Source organism: Nanorana parkeri, unplaced genomic scaffold (genome assembly GCF_000935625.1).
Source record: "Nanorana parkeri isolate BGI_ZX_2015 unplaced genomic scaffold, ASM93562v1 scaffold310, whole genome shotgun sequence".
NCBI classification, from domain to species: Eukaryota; Metazoa; Chordata; class Amphibia; order Anura; family Dicroglossidae; genus Nanorana; species Nanorana parkeri.
Window position 1 is genome coordinate 38,257 of NW_017306578.1, and position 21,130 is coordinate 59,386.

General features: G+C 40.4%; 1 protein-coding gene across 1 annotated transcript in view; it reads left to right on the forward strand.

Moving 5' to 3' along the window:
• Positions 1–21,130, forward strand: part of RBPMS (RNA binding protein with multiple splicing) — a gene marked incomplete at its 5' end in the record, with an annotated part of 52,798 nt that overhangs the window by 1,772 nt on the left and 29,896 nt on the right. The window contains 2 exon segments of the mRNA XM_018557896.1: positions 2,704–2,742; positions 7,764–7,826. Of these exon segments, the coding sequence (XP_018413398.1) occupies positions 2,704–2,742; positions 7,764–7,826 (102 nt within the window).

Genomic DNA, 21,130 nt, shown 5'->3' on the forward strand with positions numbered 1-21,130 from the left:
TTTGTGATAGCCTGGGACTAATAAAATACAGTCCTGGATTCTTGAGATATGTGTTTGGTGGGAATTCTGGCCCATTTTAAGTGAAAGCAGTTTTTGTAAGGCTAAATGTTTAAAATGGCTGACAGGTTGGTTTTAAATGAAACTAAGGGGTCTATTCACAAAGCTGCCGAAGGATCTGGCACACATAGGTTGGGTGCTGTGCATACTTGCACATTATGGCACACTTATCTGCCACTGTGCCACCCTGCAGCAATAACAGGTCTGGGGTCCACGAGTTACATGGTCCCCACCATGCAGAGAATACAGAAAGGATGTGCCTTGCACAGCCAATGCGATGTGCAGTGTACATAGGTAATAGAGAACTGCAAGGGACATGGGGCAAAGATTTTTGGACGAAAGAGATTTTGCATGTCTCCTTCACCAAAAAAAACTCTAGCTCCTTGAATTATTCTCAGTGGGATTTGAAATTGTTCACAGTGGGCCTTGAAGTATATGGACATGGTCAGTTACATTTAATTTGTCATGAGATTTCTTGTCCTATGGGCCCCATGACCTGCGTCTTAAGTTTCAGTAATATACATTTAAAGCCCACATGAACTTTTAATTTAAATTTGACAAATGCATTCCAGGTGCATTAAAACGTAAAGGTTTTACACAGTATTACAGTATGTTTTCTTTAGAAAGCAGTTACTGCCTGAGTGAAAAGCCTGTAGATCTGCAATGAGCAAAGCTCATGCTCCTTGCCAATTAGAGAGCTCTAGATTCTGCAGGGAGTATGTTTCACCTCTGCAGAGAGAACACAGCTTCCTTTTCTATAGCATGCAAGCAGGAAATAGGCTTTTTCACTTAGACAGTGGCAACTTTCTAAAGAAAGACCTGCAAAGTATTTAGCTGTTTTAAACTGAAGGTTCAACTGGGCTTTAAAGGATGGCAGGTCTGCCATTCTCCATGGGGGGGGGCGGAGGGTTGGTGGGCAGGGGAGCGCATTGAGGAACCTGGCCTTGGGGCCGCAGAGAAAGTAAATCCGGCACTGCCTACACCATAATATGATAAGAAAAAACAGATATTATCACCAGCTTAGTAGGTAAATAAAAACCTTTTATTTGCTGGGAATCACCAGTAAAACACATTTTATACTAACAGCGTTATTCACTGAAGGGTGAAGAGTTTGGAGAAGGCAGGAGAAGTGAACAATCTAGGACAACATAGCCGATCTAGAAGGTGAGCGGAGTTGGAGAATTTTTGCAGTTCAGCTATGTTGTCCTAGATTGTTCACTTCTCCTGCCTTCTCCAAACTCTTCACCCTTTTGTGAATAACCCTGTAAGTTTTGTATTTTATTATTTAGATAAAATATTTATTTTATAGATAACATTTTAAGACCGGGTGCACCAATGACACTGGGATCACCGATCATCATGAGTTTTCTAAAAAGTGAGCTGACTTTAGACACTCTAAATACAAATATGGCCCTGTCTGAACAGAGCTGACAGGCAGGGGTGATGAGTCCCTCTTTAGTTTCATTCAGTTCTGAGTGTACATTAGAGCTTGAGTCATCACGCTCTGTAAAAAAAAACACAATTTTTCAGCAGAGCAGATATGACTAGTCCTGGAAGCATATGAAAAGGAGTCTAGAGCTCCACCTGGTGGATGATATAGTAAGTATAAATAAAGGCCTATGCTGTGTAAGCTGTGAATGCCTGAGCAAAGTCAAGTTAGGCTTTGCTTTCTAATGTAATACCCAGTCTTTGACAACTGGTGGGATAATGATTAAGAAGCAGCAAGAGAGGTAGAGAAAGCACAGATCCAGAGAATGGATCAAGTAGTAGCAGGGAGATTCTCATTTAGCCCTCGTTCACACCTCTACGACACGACATCACAGAGGTGCTGCAGGGTTCACTTGTGGTGCACTGCGGTAGGCAGCCTATTCATCAAGAGGAACTCCAGGTTTTATTCTAATTAACCCTTGCAGTTGGGCTACACCACACTGCAAGGGTTAAGTAATAGTTTTGGCCTAGGATTGAAAATAAAGAAGATACACTCACCTACTCCATGGTCCTGTAGCAGGGACCGCTAACCTCTCTTCTCCCCTGTTCCGGCTGTGGTATGTCCCTCAGCATTCTCATGTCTAATAAACCAGCATTAGGCATGATGACGTCACAGGTCCTATGCCGCCAGGGAAGAAGAGGCGGTGGGGACCGGTCTAGCAGCCAAACGGGATTAAGGATCAGGTGAGTATATTATCTTTATTTTCATTCCTAGACCAAAATGTAGCCTCACTGCAAGGGTTAAATTGAATTAATCCTGGAGTTCGTCTTTAAATGGGCTGCTACTGCAGCTAAATTGCACTGAAAGAAGTGTTGACACCTTTTTTTTTAATATCGCATTGCACCACATCGCATGGCAAAAGGTTGCTGTGCAATGTGGTACAATACAAAGCACATGTGATAGCGGCACGTTAGGGTGCTGTTAAGAAATAATGGCAGCGCATCTAGCATCACACGTGTTCCCGCATCACATAATTGTGAATGGAGACTTCTGGTTAATGAGTAAATAAAAACCTAAATCTGCATGAACAAGTGTGTGTGTGTGTGTGTGTGTGTGTGTGTGTGTGTGTGTGTGTGTGTTTTACAGGCAACAGGTTGATATTCACTCTATAAGAGGATCTTATGAGGTTTTAATTAGATTTCTTTTTTGCATTTCAGGGTTATGAAGGTTCATTAATAAAACTCACATCAAAGCAGGTAAGAAGGATTATTCTCCCTCATTATATCTCTTAGACCTCCTTACTGTATATGAGTTACCTGAACTTTAGGTTCAGGAACAAAGCCAAATTTAGATAACTATGCCTGAATGCACACAATAATAGCTACCCTAGGGGCTATGGCACATTAGCAATCCCCTCACTGGTATGCTGGCTATGCAGGCCAAGCAGAATACTGAAATGATTTCCTACTTCCCCATAGTTTTAGGGAAGTAATACACTGCTGACATCACCTGGCCCCCAGCTCAGTGGCGTCACAAGGGGTGTTGCGGGGGGTGCAGCCCGCACCCGGGTGGCACCATTGTAGGGGTGACACTAAAATAACTGACAGTCATTTTGTTGTCACCCCTTCTAAAAAGTCGGGCACTTGGTCATGGACCGAGAGCCCGACAGTGTCAAGAGAGAGGAGGGGACCCGCCGGCATACCTCCTCCCGCCGGGTGAATGTCACTCCTCTCTCTGCCGGCGTCCATCACCAAGATGGACGCCGGCAGAGGCATCAATCAGATGGCCGCACATACGCGATGACGTCGCGCACACTCACGATAACGACATGGCGTGGTGTCACCCAGTCTGGAGACCCGGCCTCGGGATGCCACTGCCCCAGCTTGGTGACTGGACAATGAAGGAGCTGGAGGTGACTAATGAGGTTATCCCTCTGTTCACACTGCTGTCTCCTCCTGTCAGCTTGTTCCTTTTCAACATAATTGCATGGAGCTCAACCAATTGGCTCCTAGTGCTTCCAGTGCTGCTGTACAGGGGGTTAAAGCAGACCTTTAACCCCTTTCACTAAAAATCACATTAGCATTCAGCTCTGCATGCTGGTATCAAATCCTTTTACATGCATTAGTTAAACAAACATATTTTTATTTTACTTACAATTACTGTTTTTACACTTCCTGGTTCTCTTGGGCATTAGTGATGTAATGTACACAAGTGTTTCGCACACTGGGAAGATTACATCAGCAGAGCATTGCTGGGAAATCTCATCTGTAATCTCACTAGATCTCAGGGAAACACATTTTCCTCCCGAGATCATGTGCATGGATGTCACATGTCCTAGTCACATGTGCCAGAGTAGCAGGAAGTAAAGGGAGAAGGATTCAACTGCCCTTAGTAAAAATGCCCACTGTGGGAAGAAAGGGAAGGAAAAGAAAAATAAGGTACAGTGTGCAAAGAATAAAAAGCTGGCAATTATCTATAAGTATCTGTTTGTAGATTAATATTACTAAAAATCTCTAAATGTGTATTTGTTCCTCTTTAAATGAGACTAAAATAAAGTCAAAATTCAGGAATTTACATTAGAAGCATTTAAAAAAAATACATGTAATAATTTATTAATGAATTCAGAGTTCCATGATGTATACTTTACATACTGTATATGCCTAGTGTTCAGCTTTAAAGTGACTTTTGACCACTCTGTATATAGAATGTGTGACATACCTTATAAATAGAGGTGCACCGAAATGAAACTTTGAAACCAAAAGTCAGGCTGAAACAGAAATTATTATTTTTTCTAACCTTTTAAATTTTTTGAATATTATATTTTTTTCTAACCTTTTTACTTGTTTTTAAATATCATTTTTTTTAGTTATTTATTAATAAATATTTGTATTTTTTTTACTTTACTTTTGGGGGCTTCGGGGAAATATTAGGGGTGTAAACAGACACCTGATATTTCCTTTTTAAAATAAAAAAAGAGAATGAGGACAGAGTCCTCAATCTCTTTTTCTGCAGCCCCTGTTATAATGAATAGGAAGCCTCTATACTGAGTGTTTGTTCATTCATAACTTGTGGAGATAGTAAACATACTATATCCACAAACATGAATGAACAGGAAGTGATGTACAGTAGAGCGCTTCCCATTCATTCATAATTGGGGACACAGTAAACATACTCTGTCCTCAATTATTTACAAGTAGTCAGCGATCACTGTTCGCTGACTGCTTGTACCACTCTCCATCCTGACTCGCTGCCACAGGAGGCTGAGCCGGCTTGGCCTCTTGTGACAGCTGTCTCCGCCCCTACACCGCTCTCCATCCTGATTTGCAGTGCTCTCCTTCTGCACCGCCCCACTTGGCCTCCTGTGACACACCGGCCGCTCATAACACTCTCCTCCCTGCACCTCTCAGCCTCCTGTGACAGTTTCTTTCCTTCCTGCTGGACGCTGCGCTGTGTCAGAGGGGACACAGAGCAGTGCCCAGTGGGAAGGGGAGAAACCAGGCATGCACCGCAATTTCGGCATTTGGCCAAAGACTTTGGTGCATCCCTACTTATAAATGTAAGCGCTTAGCAGTTATGGAAGCAGCCTGTCAGCTAATTTGTCCCTCCAACCTCACCCCATTTTTACAGATTAAACCATTCTTTTTCATGCTACCTCTACTTTCTGCTACTGCTGGAAGGGTTGGAAGCTTTCTGCATTAGACAGCTGTAGCTGCTCTCATCCCCAGCCCCGCAGTTGCCAGCTGGCAGGCAAACCTTGCACAATCTGAAAAGGCAGTCTGTCCGAACAAAACCACTAGCAGCTAATCTGATAATAAAGTCTGGTATTGCAGATTCAGCAGTCTAACTTATTATCAGATAGGGGGAGACCTTTAGGTAACTTTACAAATCTGCAGGAATACATTTGTGACATATTACAATACACAGCAATGGTATGATTTTTAAAGAAAGCGGTAACTTTTATCATTAAAAATCATTGTCACCTTTAGACAAGTACACCGTAGGCTCAAATCATGAATGATCATTACACACGGATAAGGATCTTTATTTTCAGCCACATGACTATAAATTTTAAACCCTATTGGTCTCATGTGAAAATAACTGTCACTTTTGTTGAAAATAACTTTGTAACAATTCAGCAGGAGGCTGGCCTGTGTCAGATGAAAAGTTATAGGGGCAGTCCAGATAACCAACGCTCTGAAGGGGGTATACACACACACATATATGTGTGGGCATGGGGTGGTATTGGTGTGCGGCTTCCTGATGGACCGGGGTGTCCGACACGTGTAACAAAAAGGAGAAAAAAAGGAAGCACCACGACCGGGGAGAAGAATTGTTGTGGACCAATAGGTGAAGCCTGGTTAATTGTTGGAGTGGTCCGACTAGCTTGATGGTGATGTAGAGGCGAGCAGGTGTGGTACTTCCCGGCTTGGGTGGCCTGTGTCAGACAATTACGAACACATCCAAGAGATGGAGAGGCACCAGAAATTACATGGCTGCATTATCTCTGAGCTGGCATCCCTGTCCAGGAAGTAGATGCTGACCTTGGATTATGCCTGAACAAACCTGCCACCATTTTCATGAAAAGAGCACATGAAAACATTATCTGTGATCCCTGTGGGATGTTATAAATACCTGTACTTTTTACACTAACACCTTACATACATGCACTTATTTTACATAAATATATCTGATGTTAAGATTCTATTGAAGCCTTTTAAACAATGGAAATAGCTGTGGGAAGCAGGTCCAGTAGTTTGCAATGTAATTGGTAGTAGAAGTGGGAGGTGGGTGATCCTCCATGCTATTTTACAAGGTCAGAACCAAGTGAACTTTCAATTTTAACCACAATTCCCCTAAATAAATTCCTGTTGTTTAATGTTTTCTATGTCATAGACAGGTCATTCATGGTCGGTGAGTATTCATATTAACTCACTGAAAGGAAAATGAGACACTGATAATGTTCTTGGCCTGCACAAGCTGTTCATGTGATGTTCCTCTTCGCTGCACAATTATGAGACTTGATTAAATACATTCATAAGATGATCAAAAAAACATATGCAATACAAACATGTGTTCATTCAAATGATGAACCTTCATTGTGATGCTATCTGGATGAATCAGGAAGCACCACCGGGACACACTTTAAATAACCGATGAGATCTGTAAGGGTCAGACATGTCCAAATTGTAGTTGTGGCCAAGTTTCCGATCTGTGAGTCACATCAACATAGCATGAAGATATATATACAGAAGACCTAGTGAAATATAGATGGCAGTCAGATATTGGATATCTGCAACAATTTACCTGACTTAAGATCTTCCTTCCCCATAACGTGCAGGTTTAATTCCTATCAGTGGAATATTTATGGGAACTGCTGAGACACAAAGCGCTGCTCATATTTTTAAGGTGCAATAGTCTGACAGCAGAAAGTTTCAACCCAACCTGACCCCTGGACATTGTGCTTTAAATTTAAAATCCAGCTTTGTTGAGAAATCATTCCTACTCTCCCCAGATCAACTATATATACACATATTGCACGAAAATTAGCATTTTTTTTACAGCGCATCAGAAGGTTGTTATGCACTTTACCACATTTTGTCATTTGTATGCCAGTGTGAAGGAGACCTCACTCTGCTAAGGGTGTGTGATATTGCTTCTAATTGTAGGAGTGAGAACAAAAGCATATAAATCATTATTTACAATATTTATTGGAAATTGTTTCAAAATAAGAACAATGTCATTCTATATCTGAAAAAAATTACGGTAATCAAGGCAACTGGACTTCCTGTAGTTTTCTTGAAGACGCTTCCCTGTTCATCCAACCAGCTTTCTCATTTCAGAATGACTTGTACAAAAATTATCTGGGAATAAATATGGTGAATGTTGCCCCAATCAACATAACCTGTTTATCATTACCGGCATGGGGACAGAGACCTCATGGAGATAAGGTGTTGATTGCATTGATTGACCCCATGCTGTTTATGATAACAAAAATTATGTTGATTGGGGCAACATTCACTATATTTATTCCCAGAGAATTTTTGTACAAGTCATTCTGAATTGAGAAAGCTGGTTGGATGACCAGTGAAACGTCTTCAAGAAAAATACAGCAAGTCCAGATGCCTTGATTTGTTTTTTTACAGATGTACCATGACCTGGGTGAAAAAGAACCTTCACAGACAATGTAATTCTATATATTCTGTGTAACACTTTATGTTGTCCATTAAAGACAATTTTAATTTTTCTTTTTAATGGAACTTTTACTTTTCTTTTACAGCCTGTTGGATTTGTAAGTTTTGATAGTCGATCAGAAGCAGAAGCTGCCAAGAACGCATTAAATGTAAGAAACTCACTGCTATTCTTGTACCATGTATGACATAAATGTGTATGGGTGCCTGATCACTTAGATTTGAGCACCAAGTTCTTGGTACTTCTTTTCTCAATTTACAGATATTTCATTTGAAGTAGCATTGTAATATTTTCTGTATAAACCAATATACCAAACACTGTAAATGTTCTTTCGTAGTTAAAAGAATAAAATGGTAAATTAAATGATTACATGTGTAAGGAACCCAAGTAATAAATATTTTTGTCTGTATTTACATTCAATTTATTTTACTTACTATTTAAATACTTGTGTATTTACATTTGCTTTCAATTCACTAAGCTGCTTGCATTATCTAAATTGCACTTTTTATTTTATCATTTAAAAAGAAAAAAAAATTGCTGTTTAACCACTTCTTTTCCCTTATTACTCATTAAAATATCTAAATTCACAAAGCTAACACAGCAGGTAAATCTGTATTTTGTTAAAAGAAGCGACAGTTCATTTCAGCTAAGTGCAATGAGATTAAAAAATGAAAGTCACGTGGCTAAATAAAGATCCATATGTTTGAGTTGAAGCTTTGTGAATTAAGTCTGTTACATTTTGTCTCGATGAGTAGCCACTCACAGTTACCACTAACCAAAAGGTAGAGGTATTTTAACATTCGAAAACCCATGTGTTAATATTTTTAATTCATTTTTATTTACAAGCCACCACAAAAGTGGATTATGTATTGCATTTGTGCTGATGTAAGTAGATTCATGTGATAAAACTTTAAGTGAATTGAAAATATTTGATCTTTAGAAGTACCAAGTGCATGGTAATTAAAATATCACATGCATTATTGTATTGGCCTTATTATATTCACAGAATATAAAAACAAAGCAGAGCATAGAGGAACATGTAGTAACCATTGTAAAAATACCAGAGGACCAATCCACTTGTATTCTTTTTGCCACCTTTGGGGAAAATATAGTGTCTTGATTAATAGAACTTTGTGGTGATAATTTATCAAATACTTCTTAATAGTGGTTATTTTATTCATGCTCGTTATATCTAGCGTGATTGGAATAAGCACAATAATTAATTTATTCCATCTCCCCTGGCAGCTGGCACTCTTTGCTCTCCTGCACTTGGGGAAGGTAGGTGGGCCCTCAGTGTACTCATGCAAAATGCAGGACCACTGGTTCTGCATTGTACATGATGTCAGAAAGCTGTAACCATTAGAGGAGCAGCTTCATGGGACCAGTCATTCTAAAAGGAGAAAGTCTGCTAGACCAAGGAATAGGGAATGTATTTCACCTTAATCCTATCCCCCTTGTCTAAACAAACACATAACCCTTTCAGTGCAGGTAGAGCAAGGTGAGAATTTACACTAGCCCAGAGTTTAGCTTTAAGAACAGTCAGGGCAATGCCTACATCAATATCCTAAGGACAAAAGCAGAGAAGGTTCTGAAATAATGTGTGCGAAAATCTATGCACTGTGTGTAACCTCACAGTGTCACTTAATGGAAGTATCTGTAAAATTTGTCCTGGCAAGAGGTACAAGCCTAAAACCATTTATCAGTTTTGATTTCATACCTACTGTTACATCATTGGTTCAATCAAACAAAATGATTCCATTATACATGATACATAGACACCTTTATGCATGTTACAACATCATCACACCATAAGGAGTTGCTGAACTTTTGCAGGTGCTTTGTTAGGCTTTACAACGTGGAAGTGCTTAAAGTGGCCCAGTCACCACAGGTTTATCTGTAAAGTAAGCACAGCCTGTAAAAGAAAAGCATCTATACTAAAGCTGGCCATACATATGGCACTTTTTCTCGTTCAGCTTTGTGGGCTGAATGAGAAAATTAGCTTAGTTCCCTCATCCATGCTAAACAGTGTGGATAGGGGAATCTTCCTGGCTGGCTATTGTATTTTGGCCACTGTCAGAATACCTGCACAGTGAATAATTGGCTGCAGTCATTGTTTTGCCAACAATTTTTAGCTGAGCTCCATCAACAAAAGTTGATTGAAAAATTGACGACTGGAGTGGTGCAACAGGGCCACAGAGCTTAAATTTCAGCTGAGCTAGCAGGCCACAATTCGAGCAGTGTATGGCCAGTTTTACCTTGACAGTGGCCTGTGTTTTCAAATGCTGCCACTTTGCTGCTCCCTGCCAGCTGTGGGTTTCTTACACTTCTGGGTGTTCCCAATATGGTCTCCCCCATTGGACGCTGTGGCTCTTCCTGTGGTGACATACTAGTCGGTAAGAGAAAATACAGTGCGCAGCACTAGGGCAGGTAATCACATCTGGAAGTGTAGCAGCTGGGGAGTTTGACACAGGACATCGGAAAGGTAAGCATAGATGCTCCTCTTTCACCCACTCTCTTTAGTTTACAAGTGACCCTGGGGTGGGTAAATGGCGTGCAGAACACAATCCTGGTTATGTCTGCATTCTCTGTCTCTACTGTACACATGCCAGGGCATCACAAACGATGAAGATAGCCTTCCTAAAACAAAAGGCATCATATAATTTTGCAAAAAATCTTTAGAACCTTATGGATTATACCCATCCATAGGCTAATGTAGTTAAAGTAATAAAACATAAAGGATTGTATAGTTTGAGGAATTTAAAAGCTTACACACAGGCATACTGTTTCTGCAGAATAAAAAGAGACCCCTTCACATGGGTTAATCTGTCTAAAAACTATTATTAGACCACTCATCCTAAGAAAGTATTCTTCAGATGATATATGCCTGGAATGATCTAATCATTTATATGAGTCAGTGGCTGAAACACAAAATGTAGTGCAGCCAAAACAAACCCAGTCTTTAACCAAATCTATTTTTCTGAAATGTGCCCTTACCACCGATAAGGAGGAAGAGATAAAACAGAGATGAGTGTGGTGTCTGAATAGACTATACACTGAGTGGCCAGATTATTATGACCACCTGACGTTTGTAGGCAAATTAGCTATAATTAGCTATAATTTTGCGCTGAAGTTGCTAGAGGGCCAGACCATTATAAATAGGGAAGCAGGTTGTTTTCCACGACAGTAGAAGTGATTTTTTTCTGAAGATATGGGCAAACAAGGCGATTTAACAGGCTCTGAACGTGGGATGATTGTTGGCGCTCAAGCCATGGAGCGAGTATCAGCAAAACAGCATAATTTGTTAAATGTTCAAGAGCAGCTGTTGTTAAAGTGTTTAAAGACTGGACTGTCAGCCGAAAATCTGGGTCTGAACGTGGGAATTGTGGCCGTCAGCGACTAGTCAATGTTAGGGCAGAACGGAGAGTGTCAAGACTGGTACAAGACAACAGAAGGGCAACAGTACAGTGTCAGATTCCTCGCATCACCTTTCAACATCTCGTGGAGTCACGAGTCGGCCCAACGAAGTCATCTCGTGGAGTCATCTCGTGGCCCAGCGAAGTACTGATGGGGTGGTCCTAATAATCTGGCCACTCAGTGTAATTTTCAATATAAAAGAGTGTTTTTAGATGTATTTGAAGAATAGAAATGCCGGAATGGGTAGTTGAACTATGTGTATTAATATGAAAATGAACAGTTTAATTACAGTTATTAGAAAATATTCCCACTACAAAGACTGTACAAGAGCTCAGACAGTCAGATTGCTCAGTGGGCTAAACTGGTACCTAATGGTTACCCATAATGTATTCAGTTAGATTAGTAAAAGTAACAGTGTTGATCAATACACCAATCAGAAGTTTGCTTTAATTTTATAAGCTGTGCAATCTGGAACTGAATCTGTTGCTATGGCAATTCCTTTATTTTCCTATCTTACAGGTTTTTTTTATGCACAAGGTCCATTTACTGAATCATTCCTGGACACTAGTGTAGATAAACAGGGTACACTTGGTGAGGAGTTTGTGTCATCAGCCAATTAAGTGATCTGTGTCTTGCAGTAATTGAGGCTGCATTGCTGTTTTATACTTTTTTTCCACTTCACTCTATCCTGACATCTCACATGTTGCCAAGTGTCACCCTATACTAATATGTAAACCAATACATATGTTGAAGAGGAGGCATGCCAAAGCACTGCTTGTTTTGATTCCCAAAAATGTCTAGTTAAGTGAAAAACCTTTCGCAACATGTCGTGAGTACTTAAGCAATTGGATTTTTCCTCATGTAATATAAATAGCTCGCTCACTATATGGACAAAATTATGTGGACCACTTCTAAATTATTGAGTTCAGGTGTTTCCATTGAAAGGTATTGTTAATGCTACAGCATACAAATACATTTTAGACAATGTTGACAATTGTGCTCTTCCAACTTTGTGGCAACAGTTTGGGTTGGCCCCTATTCTGTTGCAGCATGAATGTGCCCTTAGGGATCAAGCCAGCTCCATACAGACCTGATTTGACAGGTTTGCTGTGGTGGACCTTACATGGCCTGCACAGAGCCACAACCTCAACAGATCTCAACATAGTGATTGAGCTGTCTCCTACAGATCCTGGTCAATGTTTCCATTCTGGGCTGGGGGCGGTCTCCCAGTCTTGTGATGACCGGGAAAGCTATTACAGTAATCACATGTTTGGGAAACCCACCTCTGGCTCCCAACATGAACAGCCGGACATCACATCTGCTCACAGTAAGTAAGGATGTTATCACATCTGCCTAAGTGATATGTCCACAGTACATGAGTACAAATCAGGAAGAGGCTGAATTACTAAATTAGTTGAGAATGTTAGCACTATAAAGATTAAAGAATCACTTCAATTAGTCAAACTTATGAAAATGAATCTCTTGTCTATTTTTTTCATTTTCATACCATTTAATAACTGAGTGGATCTCTTTTTTTATGTGAACATTCTCAGCTCCTTTAGTAAATCAACTTCAATTATCATGTCTAGGGGTTAGAAGGGTGTTAAAGGGACATTATAATCATTTTGGGTCTAAAAGTAAATAGATCATTTTTTATTTATATCTCTCTTTGACTATAATAAAGTCGGAAAACTTGTGGAAAATTAAAGTGTATTAACAGTCAGAAGTTAGATGTTAACTAAGTGTATGTCTCCCTGGCATTCTAATGGATGAGTAAATACATTGCTTTGAGAGCATTTATATGACATGGTATTCTCTATATTGTATGTTATTCCTCCCTAGTGAACGAGGTTGTGCCATGTTTTTGTCATCAAAGAAATGATGTCAGTAGGGAAGGTGTGAGTAGCACCTCTGTGAATCTGCCATTGGTGGGGTTTTACCTGCTGCAGAATCATCACTGTAGGCCCTTAAGGTGACCAAACACATAGCGATTTGTGATCAATTTAGATACAAATGTTCACAGACAAGCAATCTATCAATGAATAATGTTGAATGATGCAACATACCACAATGTTACATTTTGCGGTCAGCTGAAACTAAAATATAATCTATCAGTTATGAATGTAAATTATCTATTAAAAACAATCACTTAATCAATCTGAATTACAATCTGTTCTCCCAAAACATGCAGATATTTGTTTGATCAATCAACAAAATTCAGTTACAGTTGATCATTAAAATAGATTGAGAACTCAGTAATTCATTCAAATGGGGGACCTTTGCAATTTTCATTGAGTTTGATTATTTTAGTTGCTTTGAATGATGGATTTGTATTATCATATTGATACATGCGTGGCCACCCTTAGGCATAGCAGTACTAGCAGTTTTCATACATGAGGTACCGAGCTGCTTATTGAATGGCATTCACCCTTCTCAGTCCAGTTGCTTTGACATGGAATGAGAGGTGATTCAAATTAATCACCAGAAGCTCAGCGAATAATGTCTTCTGCATCTACCACGTTTGAGGGCACAGCAACAAAAGTGCATAGCTTTTCAAGGTTTATATACCATCAAGTGCTTAAAGAGGAACTTCATCCGTCACTTGGAAAAATTTAATTTAGCAGCTGTAGCTCTTGACTTTTAAAAAATATAGACTTACTAGCTCATGAAGGCCAGCACTGTCTTCCGTGCACCCCATTCTTCCCAGGTCTTCTGAACGTCCTTGTTGCCATCTTGCTTTCGGGAAACCGGCTTTCACTTCATGATGGCTTACAGACGGCCTCCTACTGCACATGTGCAAGATTACAACTTCAGGCAGACAAGGCCCCTGGGATGTGTGACATGTTCCCAAGAGTTCGCGAGCAGGGAAAAATGGGCCAAAGTCAGCATCATCGTCTCCTAGGTGAGGAAGTGGGAGCAAGTAACTGCAGTTAAAAATACTTGCTTTCCCTTCCCGCTACCTTAAAAATCCCATGTGATTATACTATGGGGAGCAGGGGGGAGTAGAAGGAGGGGAAGTAGAATTTAAGTGTGAAGTTCTGCTATAAGAAGACAAGTGCCTATAAATCTATATATTTAGCTAACTATATTTATATAGTTTCACAATGATTTTAGATCCATAGGAAGCATGCAAAATTGAATCTAGTTAGTGCTTATGGATTATTCATTTTATTGTCCGTATCACATAGCCAAAGCTTTTTGTTGTCTGTAGACTCATGTCACCCTATTGATTCTGTTGCTGGTGACAAATAGTCATTTAAAGAATCACTAAGACACCTCTCGCTTTCTCCTATAATGTTGCTCCTTCACTGCTGAAACCAGCCCAGTATGGCTTTATAGCTGCTAGTATTAGTTCGCATTTTGCAGCATTCAGTCAGCAATGGAGTCACTTCTAGTCCAAGTATCATGTTTTAGAAATTTACGTGTGAGGAATAACTAAATACTTCTTAGATAATATAGGGTGGGTTGGCAGCATTCAAAGAAAATTTACACTACTTAAAATTTTCTTGCAATATTTTGAGGCTAAAGCTGGCCATGCAATGGTAGATTTCCATAGAACTTTCATATGAAAAATCTCGTCAGAACATTCGATAATGCCATTAGAGACTTGTAAAATGAATAGGATTTCTCAAATGAAAACCACATTCACTCTTAAACTTTTCTCTGCGGTCAAAAATGATTGCTGATTTGACCCCATTAAGTATTAGAAAATTGATTGAATGTCCTGTAAACAAATTTCTTCGAACAAAATTCTACTGGTGTATGGCCAGCTTTAGAGCCAAACGCCAGACAAATTCCTTGTTAGTTTTAGATAGAATGGGGAATGTAAAACCTAAACAAATATATAAATGCGTTTGTCTGTGTCTCCTATTAAAATATACCTCTTATAATTTCTTGTTCTGGCAGGAAGTCTCCCCAATAGTGACACATACATAAAAAAAAACTCTGCGAGGCTTTAACTCTTTTTCACCTAATCCCAAATAAAACATTTTGGTGAGTTGAACTATAAAGTTTTGCTGCCACTGTTCAGGATCACTGGAAAAAAACCGCATATGTACACAAAAAAAAATTTGAAAATTAAATACAACATCACGTTCTGCTGAATTTATTCCTGCACCTTAAGTAATTGTACTCTGACAACCGTCAAATCACCAGTCTGGGATTCAATTTGTTCCAGGATCTGGCTTTTTAAATATCCATTTAGTCTCCATCATGAAGATAATAATTATGGTTTGGCCCACACATATTTTACCCACAATTGCTTACAGGTGTTTTCCTTGTGCTCAGCACATTCTCAGTTGAAGTTTCACGATGACAGAAAAAAAAATATTGTCTTTAACACATGGTGCTTTTTTCCTTTACATGTCGATGAAATGTGTTAAATGGCCTTTTCAGCATTTGTGCTAAATGAAACCAAGCAAATGGGATTAGTGAGCTGACATAAGAAAAGTAAATCCCTCTGATATATTTTTTTTTACTAAAGAGTCTTAAAGATAGAAAGATAGATCAATCTAGATAGATGTTTTGTTTTATACATAATTTAGCACATGCAGTCATATGACTTGCTACTGATATCCTATTTTTCTTAGAAACCTCTTAGCATTGCATTTAGATGTGTTCGGGGTTCTAACCCTCCAATAGGAGGTCATTAAGCTTAATGCTGAACTCTCAGAAAATAATAAACCCCAATAATAGTTGCAGTTATGTTTAAAGTAAAAAAGATCATTTATTTTTAAATGCAACTAACATAATTATCTAATTTAATTTTAACCTCTGTGCAGTGACACTTAGACTGGGAGAGGGGCCGCAGCAGGAGACACACAGATGAGCTGCATTCACAAGTGCTGACAGAAGGGGAGAGCCGAGTGGCAGAGGATGCAGCTCATGAGTTTGCTGCTGCTCCTCCTTCACCGTCCAATTATGTGTTCAGTACAGTTCAGTCATGAAGCTGTATTGCATAACGGCATTAGAGAAAAGTCAGGTGACCATCTTGGTTCTGCTGTGTGGAAGGTCTGTGCAAATGCCAGAACTTTACATGGATTTTGATTTGTGTATTAATCCTCTTGCTGTAAGTTCAGCTTTAAAGTCCAACTCCAACTAAAACATTTTTATTTTGTTTTTGGAAGGGTTTTAGTAAAAGCAAAAGCATTTTAACAAAGTGTGCAAGGGTTAGAACTAGGGATGGGCTGTATGTTCGAGTCGAACATGAGTTTGACTCGAATATCGCTAGTTCGAGCGTTCCCCAAACTCACAAACTTTGTGGGATGTTCGCGGTCTGTTTGACAGCGCAACATCCCACAAGGCAATTCGCCTTCTGAAGCTCTAATTGGCTAAAGGCTTGCAACTGACCACTGGTGATGACTTTGCCCAATCATGCCTCATAGCTAAGTCCCAGCAGCACACTATATAAGGCTGCTTACACCGCAGCACTACGTAGTGTGTTGCAGGAGTGAAAAGAGAGAGAATCTATAGCAGAGTTTTGTATCAGAGTTCTATATCAGCGTTCTATAGCAGAGTTCTATATCGGCATTCTATATCAGCGTTCTATATCAGCGTTCTATAGCAGCGTTCTATAGCAGAGTTCTATAGCAGAGTTCTATAGCAGAGTTCTATAGCAGAGTTCTATATCAGCATTCTATAGCAGCGTTCTATAGCAAAGTTCTATAGCAGAGTTCTATAGCAGAGTTCTATAGCAGAGTTCTATAGCAGCGTTCTATAGCAGCGTTCTATAGCAGCGTTCTATAGCAGCGTTCTATAGCAGAGTTCTATAGCAGAGTTCTATAGCAGAGTTCTATAGCAGCGTTCTATAGCAGCGTTCTATATCAGCGTTCTATAGCAGAGTTCTATATCAGCGTTCTATAGCAGAGTTCTATATCGGCATTCTATATCAGCGTTCTATATCAGCGTTCTATAGCAGCGTTCTATAGCAGAGTTCTATAGCAGAGTTCTATAGCAGAGTTCTATAGCAGAGTTCTATATCAGCGTTCTATAGCAGCGTTCTATAGCAGCGTTCTATAGCAGCGTTCTATAGCAGAGTTCTATAGCAGAGTTCTATAGCAGAGTTCTATAGCAGAGTTCTACAGCAGAGTTCTGTAGCAGAGTTCTGTAGCAGAGTTCTGTAGCAGAGTTCTATATCAGAGTTCTATATCAGAGTTCTGTAGCAGAGTTGTATACAGCGTTCTATATGAGAGTTGTATACAGCGTTCTATATGAGAGTTGTATACAGCGTTCTATATCACAGTTGTATACAGCGTTCTATATCACAGTTGTATACAGCGTTCTATATCAGAGTTCTGTACATCGTACAGCTGTGCCACTTCACAGGCAGTTTTTGGGTACCCCCCAGGCACAATATTTGAAGGAATTTTTCATTTTTATTCTTACCCTTTAAGTGATGTAAAAATCACTGCTCCTTTAAAAACGTTTTTTTCTCTCTCATTGATTCCTGTCCCCTAGTGCAGTACCCAACCCCCATGCCTTATTTAGGGCTAATAACTTGCATATAAGCCCGCTTACAGGGCACAATCATTTCTGAAAGTTCTACCCCATTGACTTGCATTGAGTTCGAATTTGAACTTTTCGGACATTTGAATGTTCGAAAACGAACCAAACTCAGGCCTGTTCGGCCCACCACTAGTTAGAACCTCTGACAATGTTTCAAAATGATTATCTATCCTGATCTAACTGTAACCCTTGTTTCTTGTATAAGCACCACAGGACAGGAAATAAGGGAAAACAAATCTCCGCAATGGAGCTGTCTTTATTTCTCAGACGCTCCAGTCAAATTAGAACATGTGCTGGAAACCTAAATCGTCAGATTGCATAATGCTGATGATGTAAGGCTATTAGGTAATGCCTGTAATTTTGCTGTGTTACATTGATGATGTTATAACAGTTAATATTATATTTAAAGCGTATGTCAAGGCAAAATGAAAAAGAATATGCAATACGTAGCTGCAAGGCCAGCACATTTTGCCCCAGGTTTTATCCCTTTAAAGAGCCTGCAAATCCAGAAAAATACTTGTTGATGCGTCAGAAATGCGCTCAGCTCCTAAGTCCTGTTGTGGGCTGACAACACACAGCATTTTATGGACTGAGTAGTGTCAGCCCTACCCAGTGTCTTTTGCTAAACTACTCAACCACTCCTACTTATAGATCTGTACATCATAAAGGCTAATCAATTGTGTAGTCAAGAACAAAATAGCCTGTGTGCAGAGGACATAGGACATCTCTGAATTTCTGGCAAGATTAACAGCTTTGTTTTTGGACTTATCAACCTATCAGTGGCGTCACAAAGGGGGTGCGGCCCGCACCCGAGTGACACCATTGGAGGGGTGACACCAAAATGACTTACAGTCATTTTGGTGTCACCCTCCTCTGAAAAGTCGGGTGCTCGGTCATGGACCGAACGCCTGACAGTATCAGGAGAGAGGAGGGGACCCGGTGGCATACCTTATCCCGCCGGGTGGCTGTCTCCTCCTCTCTCTGCCGGCGTCCATCACCAAGATGGCCGCCGGCAGGTATCAGAATGCTGCCGCGCGTGCGCGATGACGTCTCGGCGGGGTGACACTCAGACACCGCTCCGGGTGTCACCCAGCCTCAGGACGCCCCTGCAACGTACCGTATATAACAATGCTTGCAATTGTGTGTTTAGCAGACCAAAAAGGAAAAAGTATGATGTTCATTGTTATGTATACTGTAAAGGAAAAATGCAGCTTCCTTAAAGTGTATGTCACCTAAAAATCTATTTTTCAGTATGTTTGGCATTGTGCATCCCTGTATACATTTTTCTTAAAGTGGAAGTAAAGTCTTTAATGAAAAAGTGGTGACAGGCAGGCTTTTTTTTTTAATTACAGAAGAGACTGTGTGAGTCTCTTCTGTCATAGATTCTTCTTCCTGTGAGCACACACTGAGCCGCACATGCGCAGCTTGGTGTACAATTCCTTGTAAAGATGAAGTAACTCCTGTGAGCACGCACAGGAGTTACGTCATCTGGGCCCTGCCAATCAAGCGGCAAGGGAGGAGAACACGGGCATCTCAGTGCTGGAGGAGATCAGTTCTGGCTGGTAAGACTGTCAAAATTTGCTATTATGCTGCCCATTTTCTCTTTTAGTAGTTGACTATACTTCTTAACAAATACTTGTTAATATGTAAATTTGCGCTACCTGTTGTGGACTTACAATGCTAAGCCACTGCCTAGCAATTAACAACTGTGTTTTCAGTCCTGTCTTGTGCACGCATTCAGTTGGCTGTTGGACTGCTTATTAGGCCTCTAAGATAAGCAACCCAATGGCCAACTGAAGGAGGTCACTCAGCAAGCTGGTGATGCTGCTGCTAGCTCTGAGGCAAAACCTTAGGGGTTCATTTATAAAAAAAAGTTATACACCAGGAGGATGCTGTTCGCACTGCCCTAGCAACCCCTAAATGTTGCTGACGAGTATAGGTAATTCCTATACTACCCCCATCAGCACCATCTAGGGGTGCTAGTGCAGTGCAAACAGCATTTACAGTATAAATGAACCCCCTAGTGTTATCAGTCTGCAACAGGAAGTGCTGTTACTGGCAGGATTTTCACGCAAGAAACTCTACAACAGACGCACAAAAATAACTGATGCGAAACATATTGAAAAATAACTTTTTGACCTGATCATACACTTGATATATCATATATAACTGGTAAGTAAAGCATCTTGTAATTACGAATTGCCATTACATTTCAGTTCTTCCGACAGCTATGATTTTCATTAATAATTCTGACCTCTCCCTCTTGAAACCATGGCAACAGTGTTCATTTCGGTTTATAGACAGGATTTGCCAGAATCCCCGCCTCCTCAGTCTTGTAATTGTATTGTAGCAAGAGGTCTTGAGGTCTAGCAGGGAGCTTGAGGTCAGCTTACAATCAGCTTGCATTGAATATGACATTGACAGATATTTCGTCAGATTAGACATGTGCTATTCGTTTCGTTCCAAATTAAAATCTGTATGAATTTCTGTAAATTCGGATGCATCCGAATTTCCAAATGACACAAATAACGAATCCAAACAAATCCTAATGTTTGATAACGGAATTCGGATACATACCTTTTTCATTCGGAATGAAACACAACAAGCCAGAGAGCTGTCATTTACTGCTCTCTGGCTTCTCTGAATTGTATCCAGAATGAAAACAAATTAACACAATATTGTTACAAAATGTAAGAAAGAAAGAAGCTCAGAGATCTGTGTTATTCTGTAACAGCTTCTGCTTCTTTGTGGACACTTCCATCCTGAATGTAAAGACTCTGACTGCTGTCACAGAATACACTAAAGTATTAACTGTTCACAGAAATAATAAGATTCAAAAAACAGTGTGGGGTGATGCAGATGAGCTCCCCTTCCTGCAGACCCCCACAACCACCGGGTCAGGGTTGATAGGAAGAGGCCCTTGTCCCCATCTGCATGGGAACAAGGTGCTTTTCCAGGGGGTCCTCAGGAGTTATGGGACCAGAAGTGAGGCAATACACGTCGCTCCCAGTCCCATAGAACAGGGAGGAGATCGGTGAACAGATGTTCACTGCTGTCCTCCCCAGCTTCCCATCGACGTCTGAGATGCCGGTCCCGGGCTCGTGGAGGGGCCGCGGAGCCTGGGAAACACGGCGGGGGTGTCGGCGGCTCGTTTACCGGATCCTAGAAGGACCCCCCACCCCGAGCTGAGCGAGCGATTCTGGCGAGCCGACAATCGCTTCTACTGTAAAGCCGGCCGCTGGCTTTACAATTATGAACAGAGTCCCGGCGGCTAAAAGCCACCAGTAGTCTGTTTAGCCCCTTCTGGATTCATGATGGGATTATCCCATCATGGGTCGTGAAGGGGTTAAAGATTATATGGCATTTTAGTGATTGGGTTTGCATCTACTTTAGGAGGCCTAAAGTAAGCAGTCATTGTTAAGTGTTATTTGTTACACATTACAAATCATTTGCAATTTTTACCCAGATTATAACTTTTACTAGTATAAATATAAAAGTAATGTAGAGGTGTGTGGGGGGGGGGTGTACTATTGCACT